Source organism: Herpailurus yagouaroundi, unplaced genomic scaffold (genome assembly GCF_014898765.1).
Source record: "Herpailurus yagouaroundi ecotype Mexico unplaced genomic scaffold, PumYag 139, whole genome shotgun sequence".
Classification (NCBI taxonomy): Eukaryota; Metazoa; Chordata; class Mammalia; order Carnivora; family Felidae; genus Herpailurus; species Herpailurus yagouaroundi.
The window spans coordinates 66,701,678-66,717,346 of NW_024412394.1; the positions used below are offsets into that span (position 1 = coordinate 66,701,678).

The 15,669-nt window shown below is 49.1% G+C and overlaps 1 protein-coding gene across 1 annotated transcript in view; it reads left to right on the forward strand.

Moving 5' to 3' along the window:
• The first annotated feature begins 4,987 nt into the window (after positions 1–4,987).
• The window catches only part of FOXO3 (forkhead box O3), a 123,854-nt gene continuing 113,172 nt past the window's right edge, over positions 4,988–15,669 (forward strand). Inside the window, exons 1-2 of the mRNA XM_040474324.1 lie at positions 4,988–5,256; positions 6,337–7,094. Coding sequence (XP_040330258.1) covers positions 6,477–7,094 — 618 coding nt within the window. The 5' untranslated portion in view covers positions 4,988–5,256; positions 6,337–6,476. The remainder of the gene's footprint in view (positions 5,257–6,336; positions 7,095–15,669) is intronic.

Genomic DNA, 15,669 nt, shown 5'->3' on the forward strand with positions numbered 1-15,669 from the left:
GTGGCACGGGGTGGGTATTGAAACTGCAATTACATTAGGTATAAAGTCTTGGTTTGTTGATGTGGGACTTAGCAAAAGTAACTCCATTTTGGGCCTGCTGTCTCCTTAACACCCTGAAAGACAAGGCAAAGTTCAAGCTCTTTCATACATAGTGTTCTATATTTTTTCCCTGTGAGTAGTTTGCTGAGGAATGGGAGGCAGAGGAAGGGACTAATGTGGATGTCAGACAAAGGGTGGGGAGCAGCCATAGACCTGAATATTGGGGATCCTTCTTTCTTTCCAGCTGGGTCACATATATGTTTGGAGGCTTCTACTGTACTTGTTTCCTGTCTTCATCGTTGAGATGGATGTAGAAGCCAGTCCTCGAGGGAAATGAGCACTCGGTTGACGGGAAGCATGCTTGCTCCCTAGTATTTAGGCTCTGGGGTCAGAGGAGTGTGCAGCTGACTTAGGTGTGAGGAGCATCGGTAAGGACCCAGGTGCTGAGTGGTGGCCCCCTCAGAGGCAGAGCTCTGGCATCTACTACCAATTGCCTCACAGTTAGATGTTGGAAATGGTGAATTTACTTAGCTTATTCGGGTAAAAAGTTTTGTAAAGTCTTGTTCCTCCAGTGACTGAATTTACAATGGAGTGAACGATTACGACCTCAGATCATTTATAAAAGTAAACAAGAAGTGAGTTAAGAAGTGGGGAAAGTTTTGGGGCGCCCAGGTGGCTCATTTGGTTTAGTCATCCAATGTTGGCTCAGGTTATGATCTTGCAGTCCATGAGTTTGAGCCCTGTGTCAGGCTCTGCACTGACAGCTTGGAGCCTGGAGCCTGCTTGGGATTCTGTGTCTCCCTCTCTCTCTGCCCCTCCCCCCACCCTGTCCCTCGCCAAAGGGAGAGGAGGGAGAAAAACGGAGGACGTAGGGAAAGTTTTGACCAAAAATTCTACCACAAAGTTAAGGCTGGCATTCCTTCTCGATCAACAACCATAACTTACTCAGCTTTCCTATACAGATCTTCCTTGACTTATGATATGGTTATGTCCTGAAAATACCCAGTGTAGGTTGAAAATGCATTTAATGTACCTAACCTATCGAACATCATAACTTAGCCTTGCCTACCTTATGCTCGGAACACTTGTATGTATTTTTTTTTTGTTGTTGTTTATTTATTTTTGAGAGAGAGACAGCAAGACAGAGTGTGAGTGGGGGAGGAACAAAGAGAGAGGAAGACACAGAATACGAAGTGGGATCCAGGCTCTGAGCTGTCAGCACAGAGCCCGAGGCGGGGCTGGAACCCGCGAACCGCAAGATCATGACCTGAGCCAAAGGCAGATGTTTAACCGACTGAGCCACCCAGGCACCCCTCAGAACACTTAGATTAATAATCTACAGTTGGACAAAATCATCTAACACAAATCCTACTTTATAATAAAATGTTGACTATCTCATGTAATTTATTGAATGCTGACAGTGAAAAACACAATGACCATATAGGTATAGAATGGTTCTAAGTATATTGGTTGTTAAGGCCAATGATCAGGTGGCTGGCTGGGTACTGTGGCTCACTGCTGCTGTCCAGCATCACAAGAAATGATCTACAGCACATGGCGGGGGGTGCAAAAGATTAACATTCAAAATTTGAAGTAGGGTTTCTACCGAATGTGAATCGCTTGCACAGCACTGTAAAGTTGAAAAACGCTAAATTGAACAATTCTAAATTTGGGATTGTATGTACTAAAAAGTGTAGGGAGAAAAAGTTGCGGGTAAGAAATGAAGGCGCATGGAGGCTTTGTGGGGAAAGCAAAGGTCAAAGCAATTTCACGCTAAAATGTTAACAATCACTGAGATTTTCCAAGGTTTGCCCATAGGGACAAATTACAAGGGTAAATTTTCTGAGTAAGATGCACATTTACCAAGCTCAATGTTTCTGATCACTGCCATTTGAAGTTTTTGTTGTTGTTATTTTATTTCCATTTGAAGTTTTGATCCTCAACTCATTGGAAACTTACCCAACACTATGCATGACCTCTTGTGTTTGTCTTGCACTGCTTTTCAACTCTCGAAATACTGAACTTTTTAATGTCTTGTCTCCTCAAGGCTGTAAGCTTTTTGAGAGACATAGCTATATCATGTCCCCAACCCCCATTCCTCACCAAGGGGGTCACAAAAAGCTAAATTAATCTACTGAATCTTTAATGCTTCCAGGTTTTGAATGCCCTTGGGATAGGCATTCTGTAAATGGACACTCAACAGATTTTTAGTGAAAATCTAATAACCTGAGAGCCCAGCCAGTACATATTCTAAGTCTGCATGTTTGTACTTTAAGGACAAAAGTTTGCTTAGATTCAGAGTGTGAACTTTTTTTTTTTTTTTTTTTAACAGTGTGCTATAAGTATTAAGAAGGAACTCAAAGTTCTTTGTATTCTATGCTCTATCACGGTGCAAAGCAATGGGTGATCTGGCTTCTGGGTTCCTCCCAAAAAGCTGAACACGCTGATGCTGAACACGACTCCTGGTTTCATGCCCCACAGCCCCCCGCCCCCCCCATGTGATCTTTGAAGTCCCAATCCGCCCCCTTACCCGCCAGGGACACTTTCAGTTGAGAGTTGTCCTATGTCAGCGTCCACATTGCCAGGCTATAAACCAAACGCAAACTCAGGGCTCTCAGGACAGGCCCACGATGAGAAAAGTGGAGCAGCAAGCGCAGGAACACCACCAGGAAGCAGTCAGAGCCCCCCTTCCCAGAGTTCCCTTCCAAAGAGAAGCCGAGGTAGCAAAAGCGCATTTGTACGTGCCAGACCTGTCTGCCCAAGTGACGGGCGCGTTCGGGGGACATTCTGAGCAAGACAGCGAGGTCACAAACTACGCAAGGTGATAAATCCACCTCGCGGCCAGGGTGTAGTGTGCCAGGGAGTATGTGAGCATGTGAAATCGGCTCCGGAACCTGTGGCCGCGGAGCCCCGCCGGCTTTGTTCCCGAAATGTGATTGAAAGAGCCGAAACCGGGCTTAAAGAAGGCAGCGTTTGGTGGCGGGAACTCGTCGTCTCCGCAGGGGCTTGGGCAGCGCGCGAAAGTCGCCATCAGGCTCACCGGCCCCAGCCAGCCGCTGCGCTGGAATCCTGCAGCGGAGACAGTCTGCCTGGCCCATGAGCGGAGCCCGGAGAGGTCGTGGCCCGGGTCTGCAGCGTCCCCCAGCCAGCGCGGGCTGCCCCACGCGCCCGCCACTCCGCTGCGCGGCCAGCACAACATTCCATTTAAAAATAACACCCACGTGCGCTGGTAAACAAGCGCGCGCGGCTACTGCTGCCGCGCGCCCCGGGTGAGCCAGTTCGGCGCGCGCCCGCCCTCCTCCCGCACGTGTCTGCCGGCTCCGCCCGCGCCGCTCCGGCGTGTCTCACTCTCCACCCCCTCGGACTGCCGCGCACCGTCCAGAAGCCCCAAGCCCGGCAGCTCCAGGGCCCTAGTGTCCCTCCACTTTGGCAGGCGCGCCCCGCAGGGTGCTCTCCAAGTTTCCTCTCCCTACACCACCACCTCGCAGCAGGACCCATCGCCCCAGGTCTGCTCCCCTTCTTCCCTCCTCTGTCCTCTCAAGTCCCCCGCCTCTGAACTCTCCCTCAGCGCGCGAAAGGTTGGCTTCAGGTTCGCCCTCTCTTTCTCTCCTCTCCTCTCTGTCCCCTCCTTTCTTCCTTAGAATTTTACTCGATTGTTTATTATTTGCTGGGGGGCGGGGGCGGGGGGCGGAGAGGGGTGTCTGGGGCCTGGAGACTGGTGCCCGCGGCCAGTCAGCGCGCGGCGTGGTTTGACGAGTAGGCGGTGCAGCGAATGGGGACGCGGCGCAGAGCTCCCGGGTCACGCGCGTGTGGATACAATGACATCATCTGTTTGTACGCGTCGAACTAGCTTGGTGCAGGGGCGGGGCCGCGCGTCACTTGAGTGACGGGCCCTGCGCAAAGCCCGGAGTCTGGAATTGGCTGGGTGGGCGGACTCCTGAGTACCCTGGGTTGGACCTTTTTTGTGTATTGGGTTGTTGAGGAGCGAGCTCTGGACTCTGAGGTCTCCAGTGACTGACAAAGATTTAAGAAAAAAGGGGAAAGAAGATATTTATGAACCAAAGTGAATAGAGCTTTGGTGTGCGTATCGCATGTAGTGCATTGTTAGTGTACAAATGAACAATTTAGGCACTGATAATAGGATAAGGACTTGTGAAGATGTTTTCCCAAACCTAAAGAAGTAGCTTTAAATAAAAAAACCCAAAACTTAAAAATGCACAATTAGCTGTTCTGGAGTCATTTACAAATTAGAAGCAATTTAGTTCCCATTCATAATTGTTCAAAATCTGCCCTTGCGTTTAGGAATGGGGGAAAATTTGCATTTCTCCCGAGTTAGTTACACTTCTCCCCTCATTTGCCAAGAAATCCACGACAAGTCGAGCGTCCTAGGTAAGAAACTCAGCTGCAAACCTTTTGGTGCCTGATCAAATCTGAGGGCGTCAGTTTATCGAAGTCTTGTATGGCACCAACATCTTCTCTTGTCAGTATTTCCACGCCGAGGTAACCTCTGCGATCTGCGGTCAGCATCTTATCTCGGGTGTTACCTGGTGTCCGATTCTAACCGGGAACCGGACACCAGGGCGGGCCCAGAGCCTGACGGGCGGACGCGCCCGCCGGGGACCCTCAGTACCAGGCGCCCTGCCCGGAGTCTGAGAGGCCGCGCGACTGCGCTCATGGAGCGTTCGGGGCTCTGCTCTCCCCCTACTTCTTCTCCTAGGCTGGCGCCGCGCTTTGTTGTCGTTGAGACTCTCGGGAGGAGGAGCCCAGCGAGGAAGGCTGCGGGAGCCCGCCTAGTCCCGGCCCGCGGCGCGCGCCCCGACACCCACGCCCGCAGTCCCGCGGAGCCGGGTCGCGCAGGCGCGCGCGCGAGCACACATATACACACACGCACACACACGCACGCACACAGCACACCCGGGCCCGCCGCCCAGCCCTCCCCTTGGGCGGGGACCCGCCCGCCGTCAGCTTAGGTTGAGGCACCCTGCGTGTGTCTATAACTTTGTGCTGCTGCCGCGGCCGCCCTGCTCGTGTAAGGGAGGAGGAGGAGGAATGTGGAAGGCGGCGGCGCGCAGGCTGACAGGCGTTTCCTCAGGCGGGCTGCGGCGGCAGCCGGAGCGCCTCTCCTTCGCCGAGGTTGCGCGCCCCCTCCTCGCCGTGCCCCGGGCCCGCGCGGGATTGTGCGTCCTCCCCACTCGTCCCTGAAGGGAAGGAACTGAGGTAGGCGCCGGAGCTTTGCAGCGGGGCGGCCGCCTTCCCGGTGACTCCGGATCTGCTTCCGAGCTGGGCCAGGCGCTTCCCTTTTCCCTCCCCGTGACTCGGTGTGCGCGCCCCCTTTCCCTCCCGCTAGTGTTTTTAAAGGACTTGAGTGAAGGGGGGAAAACTGTCAAGATGGCAGCAGCGGGAGCAAGGAGGTGATGAACGTGCTGGTCCGGGTTTTCTGGCAGCCCGGGAGACTTGGCGCTTCCTGACCTGTTGGAAGATTTATGTTCCGACTTGTCCCCTCCCCGCGTTCTTTACAGGGAAGGGGGTGGAGGGTACAACGTCCGCGAGCAAATAAACCACACAAAAACCCAAAGTGGTCGTTCCTGCTTGGCTCGACCCTTTGCAAACACCCGCCGAGCTGCTTGCCCCCCTGCTTCCCGTCTGGTCCTTTTTCTGGAAGTGTCAAGGGCCGGTCCGCGCTCGGACTCATGTTCGCCTTCCCGGCCCGCGGGGCCAAGAGAGGAGAAGGTGGCTGCCCGTGCCGTTCCCGGGCTCGGGCCCCTCGGCCAGGAGAAGGGGTACAAGGGGGCGCGGAGGCGGCAGGGCCAGGGCGAGGAGGAGAAGAGCGGAAGACGCCACAGACTTTGGCTGCGGCGCCGCGGGAAGCACTTGAGCGGGCCCGAACGAAACATAAACAAACGCACGCCCGCCCGGGCTCCCACAGCCGCTCGGCAGCGCCAGCTCCGGCCGCTGCCCGCTTTAAAGGCGCGGCCCGCGCCCCTCCCCCGCCCCCGCCCCTCCCCCTTCTTCCCCGCCCAGCCACCTAGCCCAGGAGGGACCTGCAGATCTGGCGGCCGCGGCGGCGGGGGGAGGGGGCTGCCCCGTGCGAGCCCGTCGATTCGCTCCGGTCTCCCCCGAGGCCTGGCCAGGGGGCGGTGTCTGCTGCGCCAGGTTCGCGGGACGCACGTCTCCAGGTCTGCCTGCTTCTAGGAGGCGGGCGCCGTGCGGCCGGGAAGCGGCGGTAGGACTCGCCGAGGACCGGGCTCCAGCCCGGGATAACGAACTCTCCTTCTCTCTCCTCTCGTGCTTCCCCAGGCGGCGGCAGTAGCGGCAGCGGCTCCCGGGAGCCCGAGCCTTCGCGGCGCCCCCGTCCCTCCCCCGCCGCACCCCGCCCCGGCGCTAGAGGAGAGCGCGAGAGCCCGAGCCGCGGGCGGGCGGGCGGGCGGGCGGCGAAGATGGCAGAGGCACCGGCCTCCCCGGCCCCGCTCTCTCCGCTCGAAGTGGAGCTGGACCCGGAGTTCGAGCCCCAGAGCCGGCCGCGCTCCTGTACGTGGCCCCTGCAGAGGCCAGAGCTCCAGGGGAGCCCGGCCAAGCCCTCAGGGGAGACGGCCGCCGATTCCATGATCCCCGAAGAGGAGGACGATGAAGACGACGAGGACGGTAGCGGTAGGGCCAGCTCGGCCATGGCGATCGGCGGCGGCGGGAGCGGCACGCTGGGCTCCGGGCTGCTCCTTGAAGACTCGGCCCGGCTGCTGGCTCCTGGAGGGCAGGACTCCGGGTCCGGGCCAGCCCTCGCGGCGGGCGCGCTGAGCGGGGGGACGCAGACGCCGCTGCAGCCTCAGCAGCCACTGCCACCGCCGCAGCCGGGGGCGGCTGGGGGCTCCGGGCAGCCGAGGAAATGCTCGTCGCGGCGGAACGCCTGGGGAAACCTATCCTACGCCGACCTGATCACTCGCGCCATCGAGAGCTCCCCGGACAAACGGCTCACTCTGTCCCAGATCTACGAGTGGATGGTGCGCTGCGTGCCCTACTTCAAGGATAAGGGCGATAGCAACAGCTCGGCCGGGTGGAAGGTGCGTACCCACCTCGGGCGGGCGGCCGGAGCCGCCGGGCCTCCTGCGCAGTGCGAGACGCGCCTTCGATTCATCGGAGCGCGCCTGCGGGCGCTGGGGAGAGGGGTTGGTAGCGAGAGCCTCCGCTGTGAGGTTTCGGGGGATCTGTGTGACCCCCAGAGGAGGGGAACCTGGGGTCGGCCGCGGAGGGGGGTTGGGGAAATGAGGCTTCCGGGGAAGCCTCGGGCATGGCCAGGTGAGGAGAGGGGGCAAGGGATGCCGGCGAGGGAAGGACTGGCGGACAGGAGTGCGTTTGACGGATTCCCCGGACTGCGCGGAGGAGGTAGGTCTGCGGCTAACTTCGAAGTAGAAATCACCGTAGTGGGGGTGCGGGGAGGGCGCTGCGGGTGGAGTGAGAGCATGTGGGGGAGTGTTTGGGACTTGGTGCCCGGAGAAGCGGTTGGATTTGTGGTTCCCAGTCGGTCACAGGAGCATGGTCGTTGTTACTAGCTGGATGAGCACCCTTACGTCGAAGTTTCTAGCGTGTGGATGTTAATTCCCACAGGCATATCGGTCCCATTAGAAAAAGCAGTGGTTGTAAACCTTTTCCTGGTTGCTTGTCTTTCCTTGTCTGTGTTGACATCTTTATTAGAGAGGTTTTCCCAGTAAACCAGCCTCCAAACTTGAGATGTTCTGGGTCCTGGAATGGGCCAGCCCTTCTACCTTAAGGCGGACTAGCCACACCTGCTGCTTCTATTGAGGCCTGGATTCTGGCGCTATTTGAGGCCAGGTCCAGGTGTGGAGGACTGGGGCCTGGAGCTTCACCTAGCCTTCCCTGGCCTAGGGGAGGGAGATGTAGTGGCAGGACTGGGCCATAATGGCTTCTACCTATAAGTGAACTAGAAGGGAGGCTCTCTACTGTTCCTTTTCAGCCTCTTGGGGCACTGGGAACATGGTAGGGAGAGAGGTGTGGAAAGGCCTATGATGTAATGACTTCCTGCAGTTGGGCATCTAAACAGATTAACTCCTGTGCCCCTGCTGGGCTGCTGATACCCAGCTGCTTTGCTCTTCCTGGCACCTCATTCTCCTGGCCTCTACCCCAAGATATGAATGTGTCATTACCAGGCAAAAGAGGTACATGTGGAGATACATATCACTTACCAGTTGCTTCTATTTGCAAGTTAAGCTTTTTTTTTTTTTAATTAAAGAGGTGGTTGCTTCCTTCCTCAGTCCTTCACTGTATCTTCCTGGATTCCAGTATGTGTGTACAGCAAGAACAGTGTAATCTTGGTGGAGAACTGGAGCCCTGGAGAGGAATTTGTGTAAAAATTGAAGAATGTAGTGTGTTTTAAAGAAAAAAGAACTTAGTGTGTTGAGTTTTAATTTGCTTTAAAAAAAAACTTGCAAAGTACCTTTTTTTTTTAGTTTCTTATGGCTAGAAAAGGACTTGTTGAGATTTTTTTTTCTTTTTTTTTTTTTTTAAGTTTATTAATCCTGAGAGAGACAGACAGCGTGAGGGAGGGACAGAGAGAGAATCCCAAGCAGTCTCCACGCTGTGAGTGCAGAGGCCAGCTCAGGGCTCGAACTCAGGAAACTGAGATCATGACCTGAGCCGAAATCAAGAGTCAGATGCTTAACTGAGCGACCCTGGCGCCCCTTGCTGAGATACCTTAAAAGCAAAATGTGTGCTTTGAAATTATTCCACATCTGTCTCATTTCCTTTAATGAATGCTGACATTATGAATCTTACATTTGATTTAATTTTAAAGCTTTGCAAAAGAATGCCAGCTGTGTGATCCGAGGGCCATTTACAGAAAGCATAGGAGTGAGTTCCATTTCAAAGCAGTGTTACTGTGATAGCTTTTAAAACTGAATTTCCAAGTGAATAGCAAGGGTTAATCTCAGTGTATAGTGTCAGGAAGGGGTGGGTTTCAAGATCTAAGAAAATGGATATAGGGGTTTGGAATATTTTTCAAATTTCTCACACTTGCAGTGAGTCCTGTATATTTTGAACTTAGTGCAGAGGATCTGCTAGTTAAAAGTTAGCTAGTTAAAGCTAAAAAGTTAGCGTTGGAAGGGTTTTCACATTTCCTATGACTTTCAAGTTTACAAAAGTAGTTTAATTCCACAAATAATATTTCTTGCTATTGTGCTTACAGTTAAAGATGGTAACAGTTTTGATTTTTTTTTTTTTAAAGATCTAGGTGAGAAAGTAGTATTACCAAAAGTAGCCATGAATTGTGATTCAGTTAATTATATTTTCACGTAGCTTGCAGGACTTAATAATAGAGATTTGGGGCCTAGTCATAAACTTTATGGTTTTATGTCCTTAACCTTTTTTTGGTCTCATGCTATCTCATTTCTCTCTCTCTCTCTCTCTCTCTCTCTCTTTTGGTTGGAGTATATTCAATGCACAGTGTTAAATTAGTTTCTATCTTATCTCTAACATTTGTGAAATATAAATTGAAACTCGAGCCTTAATATGTTTAATAAAGGGCATAAAGTAAAATGTTTTTATGTTTAAGGTAAGTAAAATTATTTTTAAGATTTTATACTAGTTCTGAGTATCACGTGACAACTTGTGGGGCTATCCTTTAAAGATTTTTTGTAAGATGACTTTCATCAAAAGATGCACCCATGCAGGAACTTCCAAATCTTTGATGATGGAGAAAGCCCTTTGAAACTGGGGCTGGTTTCATATTCTGATTATGACTAATAGCCAGCCTTTTTTTTGTGCTTGTGGTTCAGTGGGGGTGGTAGAAGAGGGAAGAGGGAGAGGTCAGGAGCTAATTGTGACCCATTTCCCTGCGTCCAAGTTTCAGGAGTTGATTCCTATCACGATTAGTCATTTTGAGAGCAGGCATGTGCACTTAAACCACACTGCTTTCATTCTTAGTTACGCATTAGGGTTTTTAACTTCTAAAAATGTCTAGAATTCAGGTTAACCTCTCCTAGTCCTGTGTGCACATAGGCACAGTATGCAGGGCTTAGGCCTTGCTTTTTTTGTGGCTTTTTTGGCCTGTTGCATTCTGAGATTCTGTCACCAGAATTCTCACCCTAAGATCAGAGAATGAAAGGATTAGAAAAGAAGGCATTGGAGATCAGAACTGGGACTAGTGATTTGAAGCCCTGGTTGCATATTAGAATCACCTGGGAGCTTAAAAAAAAAAAGCCAATACCCAGAGAATCGGTTTTAATTGGGCTGGTCTGGGGCTTAGCATTATTTTTGTTTGTTTGTTTTTGTTTAAGTTTCTCAGGTTATTCTAATATACAGCCGGGATGAGGTTTGCAGATTGTTCAACTCCCTCATAGGTGAAGAACCTGATTCTTCAAGTTAAGGACTTCTCTAAGATCACACAGCTAGTTAGTACACAGGTAATTAATAGTCGCAGTTCTGGAGATTTGTTCTTTATCACACTATTTTCCTCTTTAAATCGAGGATCTATTCTTTAAAAGTCACTTACTAAGTAACAAGTAGTCTTACACAAGTAAAAGATGCTTTCCTGAAAAGCATATTTGCCTCTCAGTCTAAAGATGTCTTGGTTATTATTTTAGCATCAGAAACAGATGAATATTGATGGAGGCTGAGTGAGTTTCTCATATTTGTATAGCCGTCCAGTGTTGATCAGTATGGGTACTTAGGAATTATGAAGTGATGAAGGTGGCAGAAAAGATAGCATTTTAACAAAAGGAGGAAGTTCCTGGTTAACTTAGGTTTGAAAGATGCATATTGTGCCAGACAGAAAGGTGATGGCTATCTCACAGGCTCCCTTACCTCAGGCAATAAGTAGAAATGAATAATCAGATGTGGTCACGAGGGGAAAAGGTTACATTTCCTTTAATTCGGATTAAGTTTACTTGTACTGCACCACCCATAATGAAACTGGTTTGCTCTCTCTGTTCCTCCTGGGGAGGGGGGCAGACCTCTAGGACTCCAGGGTTTACCTGTTAAGGTCTATTTATTGCTTATTCACCTACTCACACCCACACACCTGCATTTCCCACGGGGTTAGGGCATGATTGTATCCAGTAGCCGTGAGTTTCTGTGCTGGTTCTCAAAATTTCACAAATGGAGGATCTTGTGTGTGTGACGATTTCTGCTGCTGCTGTGGAGGTTAATTCTGCAAGAGACTAGTCTTCTTTCGTGTGACAATGTGTACTCTTACAGCTTCTTCCCAGAGTGAAAAGATGAGGACCCACCTGCCATGCAGTGCTTGTTGATGTTCTTACTGTTCTGGTTCTTTAGATTAATGCATGCAGTTCCTTCCCAACACACTGTGTTAAGAAAATGTCATTTTAACTGCAACTTTTATATTTAAAAAATATTTTTTTTTTAATTCCAAAATGACAAAGTTGTGATAATTCCATGTTGGCTTGTAATTCTTCCCTCAGTCACCTTTTGGAGTAATTCACCAAAGGGCCAGTTACAGTCATGTGTAAGGAATCTGTCTTCTGCTTGGCCCATGTTACCAAAATGCTGTTTTGTAACTTCCTTTGGCAGGACTGTCTTCGTCAGGGATTCTCAACGAATACACTTCCTCTTCCTACAGCCTCAGCACACTAGGGGGACTGGGGGACTGTTTTTCCTCTTTTTCAAAGCTGTGTCATCGACCTCTGAAGTGAAGAAATTGGCCCTTTTAAACTTTGATCTGTGGGCCCTGTAGCAGAGAGAGTCTTTAAAAAAGAAGCTAAGTGTTTGTTTTGATATGTTTATCTCCTTCTTAGAAAATGAAATGAAACTATGCAGACTTATTTTTAGGAGATTTTAGGAGGGTTCTATTTTAAGAGAATGACACCATAGAAGAACATCTTGTAGTTCAACTTTTTAATACGTGTGATTCTTACTTAAAACCTGCAAGATATTTTTATTTAGGAAATTAATGAAGAGTCCTTGTCCCAGTAAAAAGTCATTTATTTGGTCTGGAAAAAGTTTAGCAGATACCATCCATCCAAAGATCTTCATAAATATGCAAAGATAAGACTGTTTAGGTCTGTACATTCTGGTAGGGCACCCTGCTGACCCACTGCTTATCAGATCAGATTCCCAGGCTGGAGAGAATATGGAATTTATTTTGTTTTCATACCTTACTCGTCTTGCCTGGAGGGAACAGACTTGATCCTCTCTTGAGTCATTTTTCTCCTTACCTTTTCCTGTATCACAAATTGAAGAGTCCTGAAGAGCCACTCTGGCCTTTTGCTGCTATAGAAGGAGTTGGGAATGACACATATATAGGTAAGTTAGTGTCCGTGGACGTTATAGCTGGCATACAGTAAGTGACCGAAGATCAGAGAGAGAAAACCTTTTTACCATTTTCATCACATGCCATTTTATTCATGCAACAAACAGTCAAAGGCATACCGTTCACAGGGCTTTCTCCTGGGCCTAAGGGATATAGTAGGAGCACAAGTCACATAAGGTTCCAGTTCACAGGATTCATGTTCTATTGGAGGAAGACAAAAAATAAACGTGCAAATCTGTGTTCTATGAACTTGTCATTGTTGTTCATTCACTTTGCCTTTTTTCACATCTGTACTTCTGCTTTCATCAGTACTTCAGCTCTCTGCAGACAAGTTACTGGCAAATTGGAAAGTTGGTGTTGAACTCTGGCTTGGAGCTGGTCTTTAATTCTCTGCCGATCATTTTTTTCCACCTTGCTTTGGAGACGCAAGGCCACTGTGGCATGGCTCCTATAGTTTGGGTCTGTTTGGGAGAAGCTGGGTTTTTTCCAGGTCTGCCCAGATTAGGGCACACCTGTGGTCCTGACCTGATCTGGGATCTCCAGTTCTGTTGTATGGGGCCTGGTAGAGGACTGGCCTCCCTCTGGAGTGGAGGTGGAGCCTTGATACAGCTGACTCATCCACATTGCTTCTCGCCTCAAATTTAGAACTAAAAGAGGTTTTAAAGATCATCTAACTACTTCATTTTACGGGTGAGGAGCAGGACGAGAGCATGTGAGTGACTGTCCAGGATCCTACAAGCTAGCAGAGATGGAGCTAAGAGTGTGTCCACGTGAGCCCCGGGAACCACTGTTCTGTAATGTCTGCTGTTAACCATTGTGGTTTCACAGCTGTTCGTGTCATTGCTTCCATTTCTGCAAACTCTTACTTCATTTGCTTGCCTCTGATTCCCCTCCCCCTTGGTTTAGGCTGGTTTGTGCTAAAGTAACTGTGTTGCTCTTTTAGCATTCTCCATCAGTGCTTTTAGCTAACCTAAAAGCCCTCTGTTTTAACCCTACTCCACCCTACTGTGCCCACCCCTGACTCCCACCTATTTGCTTTGTCATTTTTCTCTGACTCCTCTTGATTCCCAAGGACAGTGTAAGAGCCTCCAAAGCACAGAATGTGTCTGCCAGACAATAACATATCTGATCCTTGGAGCTGCTTTTTGGATCATTATGTCCACAGCCCATGAAGATAGCCTTGTTCTGGGACTCTTGACACTGAAAGAGATGATGTGATTCGAGAGTGAGGCGATACCACATGTGGAGTCTTTTGGATACTTCTAGCTATGAAGTCTGAGACCTCCTAGCATTGATGTTGCTAGGGTATGGTGTAGTTATGAAAGGATACTCTGCTATCTAAGGCATTTCTTGTTAGTGTCTTATTTCCTCGTGTAGAAGTCCCTGAAAACTTCATTAGTGCCAGTTACTACCCATCACAGAAACTGAGGGGAACCTGATCTTGGAGTGACTTCATTTAGAGAAAAAAGTTGAAATCAAGTCTGCTTTCTGTGTGTATGCCCCACCGATGCAGCATCAATATGCACCATCTAGAGAGAGTCACCATGGGATTGTTCAGCCTAAAATTCATTTACCCACTTCTTACAGGAGCAAAGCTGTTGTGTAAGTTGTCCATAATGTTCTGCATTTGGAGGCAGAAGTCCCAGATGGACCTGAAGTTTTATATCCATGGATTGGGAAATAGAAGTCGTGTATGAAGGAGGAAGAGACAGCAAGCACTGTTTGAGATGGATCTTTTAAGGGCTAGTCTGGAGCTCTTCCGAGTTCATGTTTTTGAAATGTGTGGTTAGACTGTGATTATGATACAAGAGCCCAATTCTGATGGCATCCCTACCCTGACAGACTCAGTGCCTTTAACCATTTTATTCCTGACTGAACAACACAACATTTCTTTCTCAGTATCACAATTTCCCCAGTTGGAAAAAGAAGCACAGTAGCAAGCATCCATAGAATATTGTGATGTATCCTTCCTTCCTGATAAAACACAAGCGTGTGATTGGTGCATGTTTCAAGCTGGGCTTTTCTAGACAGTGTGTCTTTCAGTTTCCACTCAGGCTTTTTTTTTTTTTTTTTTTTTTTTTGGTCCTATTATGGGATAACATTATAAAATGAAATGGACTAGGTTCCCTTATGGGCTGTGGTCCTTTCAGTAATTTGCTACTCTAGTAATTGCTTGTGATGAAGAAACCAGGTTCTCTTCTAGGGGCTCACCATGCCTGGGTGTCAGATGTATCCTCGTCCTGCAGTGGAGAGGTGCACACAGAGCAAGGAAAGCTTGTGGCACACCTGTAGGGGGCAAGGCTGATGCAGGAAGTGACTCCTGCTACAAACAAGTGAAATGCATTAGCTTTCCTCTGGAGTAAACTTACAATAAATCCAACAGAGATGCCTTTGGCAGTTTTAAGTAGGTGTTTGGAATTTCTTATTTTTGTGTGTGTGTGTGTGTGTGTGTGTGTGTTGGGGGAGAATCCACGTCATATTTTTCATTGTGTTTTAGATGTCTAGTGAAATTAATAATTTGGCTCCTGAAGCCATTGAGAATTTACTTTAAATTCAGAGCCAGCAGAGGGAGTACACAGGTCTTAAAGCTCATCTCAAGTGTTTTTTTCCCCATAAAGCCGAAATAATACCTTGATTAAAATAAAAAGGACTGTGATATATAGTGCTTCCATGTAGGTTTATGTCATCAGAAACATAATTTGAGCGGCGCCTGGGTGGCTCAGTCGGTTAAGCGGCTGACTTTGGGTCGGGTCATGATCTCACGGTTTGTGAGTTCCGGCCCCGCTTTGGGCTCTGTGCCGACAGCTCAGAGCCTGCAGCCTGTTTCGGATTCTGTGTCTCCCTCTCTCTGACCCTCCCCTGCTCGTGCTCTGGCTCTCTCTGTCTCAGAAATAAATAAAACATTAAAAAAAAAAAACAAACAAACAACGGATAATCTGTGGAGGGGCTGTTAAAAAACCTAAGGTAACTTTTTAAAAACTTGTTTTTATTAAAAAATTTTTTTTTTCGGGGCGCCTGGGTGGCGCAGTCGGTTAAGCGTCCGACTTCAGCCAGGTCACGATCTCATGGTCCGTGAGTTCGAGCCCCGCGTCAGGCTCTGGGCTGATGGCTCAGAGCCTGGAGCCTGTTTCTGATTCTGTGTCTCCCTCTCTCTCTGCCCCTCCCCCGTTCATGCTCTGTCTCTCTCTGTCCCAAAAATAAATAAACGTTGAAAAAAAAATTAAAAAAAAATTTTTTTTTTCTTTGAAAATTCCATTTATTGGTATTGATGAACTTTGATTTGCTTTTAGCTCATATGCTAATAACAGCTGCTGACCACTAAGGTAACTTTTTTTTTGAAAGGAAACCTTGGTTTT